Source organism: Aplysia californica, unplaced genomic scaffold (genome assembly GCF_000002075.1).
Source record: "Aplysia californica isolate F4 #8 unplaced genomic scaffold, AplCal3.0 scaffold01335, whole genome shotgun sequence".
NCBI classification, from domain to species: domain Eukaryota; kingdom Metazoa; phylum Mollusca; class Gastropoda; order Aplysiida; family Aplysiidae; genus Aplysia; species Aplysia californica.
This window is the reverse complement of record NW_004798605.1, coordinates 32,291-36,147: the sequence shown is the minus strand read 5'-3', so window position 1 is coordinate 36,147 and position 3,857 is coordinate 32,291. Positions and strand designations below refer to the sequence as shown.

The window sequence follows — 3,857 nt, the reverse complement described above, 5'->3', positions numbered from 1 at the left end:
GGGCGGGGCGGGTTCAAACAAGGTACGGGTATTATACGGCCATCCTACCACAATATGCCAAAGGCCCAGGAAGTTGTCTAAATAACAAGGCAATCCCCATCGTCCGGATCGGATGCGGGAACAATTTTACTTTCCTTGTTACCCGTACAAAACAGTAACACCTGATATCCTCGACTCTGTCCCATGTCCAGCCAGCGTGTCTCTGACAAGGCCTTGCCACACCCGCATCCTCCCCGTGTGGGAGAGCACAGAATGTATAGGCACTGTGTGGTCGATCGAGCGCTCAGCCTACAAGTACAAGTCTCTGACAAACCCATGCCTTCCCCAGACCCACCACAACAATTATTTGAATAACACAATGATGCATCATGCAGTGCCAAGTCAATAATTATAGGATCATGCATTGTGATAATTATCAGCCCCCTTTGATTCAATTCCAATAATCTACTGAATGGGTTCAGCTGCTTCTAGCCTGCCTCCCATGGCCATCCCAGGTTTGGTCGTGTAGAGTATCACCGCAGCAATGGATTAGAAAAATATAACTCCCTAAGAGGGAACTGATTCAAACTCCAAACTTACGCATGAATGGAGGGTACGTCCACACATCTCAGGCAGACAAGAAATAATAACCCCCCCCCCCCCCCCACTTGCTTGTAAAAAAATGTCAAGCTATAAATCCAGGGCATGGAAGGTGAGCTATTTAAACCCAAATAAAAGACATCGACCGTCACGTGAAAATACAGGTTTACGTGGTTGGGGTTTTTTTTCTTTAAAAACTTGTTCTTAAACTAACCATGGCTTACAGTGATACAGTATCCCATCAGTAAGACGGATACTTTGTAAAATATACAAAATAACCCAGGCTATATAAAACTGTTGAATTTCCCATTTCCAAAACACTGCATTGAATTACACCAAATTTGGCATCAGCACCAGTTTGTTTTTATTTACAAACTATGTATAGTAATGGTTTCCTAACAGAGTAAACTCCAGAGAGAAAAAGCCTGACACGTCAGCACGTTTCAAGGGCGCAATGTATCTTTCCGTGCAGTCAGACTCAACCTGACGTACATATCAGTGTGTTTCGAGTGCCCAGTGTATCTTTCCTTGTAGTCTGACCCAAGTTTAACGTCTGAGAGTTTCAAGAGCTCAGTATATCTTTCCTTGCAGGCTGATCCAACCTAACGTGTCAGTGTGTTTGTTTCAAGAGCTCAATGTATCTTTCCTTGCAGGCTGATCCAACCTAACGTGTCAGTGTGTTTGTTTCAAGAGCTCAATGTATCTTTCCTTGCAGGCTGACCCAAGCCTTCAGTTCATCGACTTTGGCGCCAACATCGGGGTGTACACCATGTTCGCTGCCGCCTGCGGGAAGACAGTCCTGTCTGTGGAGATGTTGCCCGCCAACATTCACCAGATCCAGAACTCACTGGCGGTCAGTGGACTCAGCGAACAGGTCACGCTGGTCAACAACGCTCTGTTCAGTGACCACCGATCGCTCACGGCCAACTTCATCAGGTTGTACTTCCGTCCAGTGTTGTCCATGTCTTACTGCAGCTCCTCTCTCAGCGTCTTGTATCAGAACATCAATAGAAAGTTATTTGGTCGCTTTTAAGCACAAGGGGGCTGTCTCGAAAAATGCTGTTTTGAGAAAAATTGAAGGTAAATTGGACCCATGTTCAGTTTCTTTAAAAGACAAGGAGAGTTTTCTCTATAACCAAACAAATATACACACCAATGAAACCAAACTTCTCCTATAGGTAGGGCAATGCTCAATTTTGGTGTAGGTCAAGATTTCTGGAAACCCCGAAATCTGGGTTAGCCTGCTTGTCCTTAAAAGCGACCATGCGGCGCCTGTCATCCATGTCTAGGTACTGTTTTATCCATGGATGTCTTATCTATCACATTGTTTATTTAGTACTCATAAAAACAGATTCTCCTTCCTCTCTGTACTTATTAATACAGAGTTTTTTCCTTATCTTTCTTTATTCACTGAGAATAGATTATTGCTCTTATCCTTTCAAAGGGGTGGGGTGTACCTTGCAGTGATAGTCCTTCAAACCTTATCAGAGGAATTATTCACAGTTTCAGAATTATTCACAGTTTCAGAATTATTTAACGAGATATTTCCTGAGTGATCCAACAATATGAACTCAGTGATGCCACCTCGAGTATGGAGATTTGTCCAGTATGTTTCACTGTGGGGGATCTGTTCATCTTTTGCCTCATCTCTACCTGGCAAAACAGATCAGCCCTCGCCCCTGCCTTGTCTACTTGTTGTTGTTTTTCTTGACAAGGAATACATTTCAATGAAACAACTTAGATCTACCTTTTCTTGTTTTTTCTTGACAAGGAATACATTTCAATGAAACAACCCCCTCCTCCTCCCCCCTCCCTTCCCCTCCCCTCCTTTTTTCCCACCTCCACTGCCCACAGAGAAAACGTCGGAGCGACTCACCTGAACGTATCTAAGACAAACTTTGCCAGGTACGGCATGAAGGAAGACAACAGCCACACAGTAACAGTCAACACCATCTGTATCGACGATCTCATTCCCCTGCTCAAGTTGCGAAAAGTCTTCATCAAGATCGACATCGAGAGGACGGAAGCCAGGGCACTGTCATGCGCACACAAGTTCTTTGACGAGGTCGACGTCAGAATCATCCAGATGGAGTGGCTCGCCAAATCGCAAGAAGAAATTACCAGCATCAACCAATTCATGCTCGAACACGGCTTTACAGCGTCCAGAACTGCTTTAAAATATACACCCGTGAATACGAATGTAGCTACCACTCCAGGCAGTAATGTTTTCTTTATAAGGGTATGAATGTTTACCAAATGAATTATTGTATGTTCATTGTTTGATTTTTGAGACAGAAGTGTGAGCTTGCAGGTTTAAATGTAGCATAGAAGATTGAATACCCTTGACAAATTCTGCACATGACTCTTACGTAAACGCGACTCATTTAGTTTACATTGTCATTACGTTTGGTTTGCCGATGGATGTCATCATCATTGTTATTATTTCTGTTGTTGGTGTTGCTGCTGCTGCTGCTGCTGTTATTGTCTTTATTGTTGTTGTTTTTGTACATGTATCATTGGACTGCTGTTTTTGGTTTGGTTCTACTAAAAAGGAAATACTCAGTGTCACTTTGTGGAGAGTGACAATGACAGGGAGAATAGTGGTGACAGTGACATTACCATTTTCTCTTGACCATTTATCTCTAAATAAACGACATGTTGTGTCAGCGCTTCTGTTATTTGTCCTATCAGATCTGCTATGTTGCCTGAGAAATGTTGGTAGATCTAAGCAGTCTAGATACAGTATAACACGGATAGGTCGAACACAGAAGACTCGAAATCACGCATCCGTCGAACTGTGCCTGCAGTCCCCGGTTGTTGTTTTTCTTATCCCTCGAACTACCCAGGCCCGTCCCGAGGAATTCGAGCTATCCGTGTTATAAAGTATATGGATATAAAGTCTCTGAAAGCGCCCGGGAAATAAGAAGTAAACACTTGTTAATGGAGTACAGTTAGGAGTTGAGATGAACAGCCACGTAGTAGGCGAGCAGTTCTCCAAAATGGTCGCTTTTAAGCACAAGGGGGCTATCTCGAAAAATGTTGTTTTGAGAAAATCGACAAGGAGAGTTTTCTCTATAACCAAACAAATATACACACCAATGGAACCAAAGTTCTCCTATAGGTAGGGCAATTGTCACTTTTGGTGTAGGTCAAGATTTCTGGAAACCCCCGAAATCTGGGTTAGCCTGCTTGTCCTTAAAAGCGACCAATTTTATAGACACCTACCGGCCTGATCCGTTGCTTGGGGCTAACAGCTATTTTTTAAAAAAAAGTATTTC

The 3,857-nt window shown here is 43.3% G+C and overlaps 1 protein-coding gene across 1 annotated transcript in view; it reads left to right on the top strand.

The window, feature by feature from the left end:
- Positions 1 to 3,245, top strand: part of LOC106013831 — a gene marked incomplete at its 5' end in the record, with an annotated part of 34,263 nt that extends 31,018 nt beyond the window's left edge. The window contains 2 exon segments of the mRNA XM_013090556.2: positions 1,295 to 1,515; positions 2,434 to 3,245. Of these exon segments, the coding sequence (XP_012946010.1) occupies positions 1,295 to 1,515; positions 2,434 to 2,824 (612 nt within the window).
- Between the last annotated feature and the right edge of the window lie 612 nt (positions 3,246 to 3,857).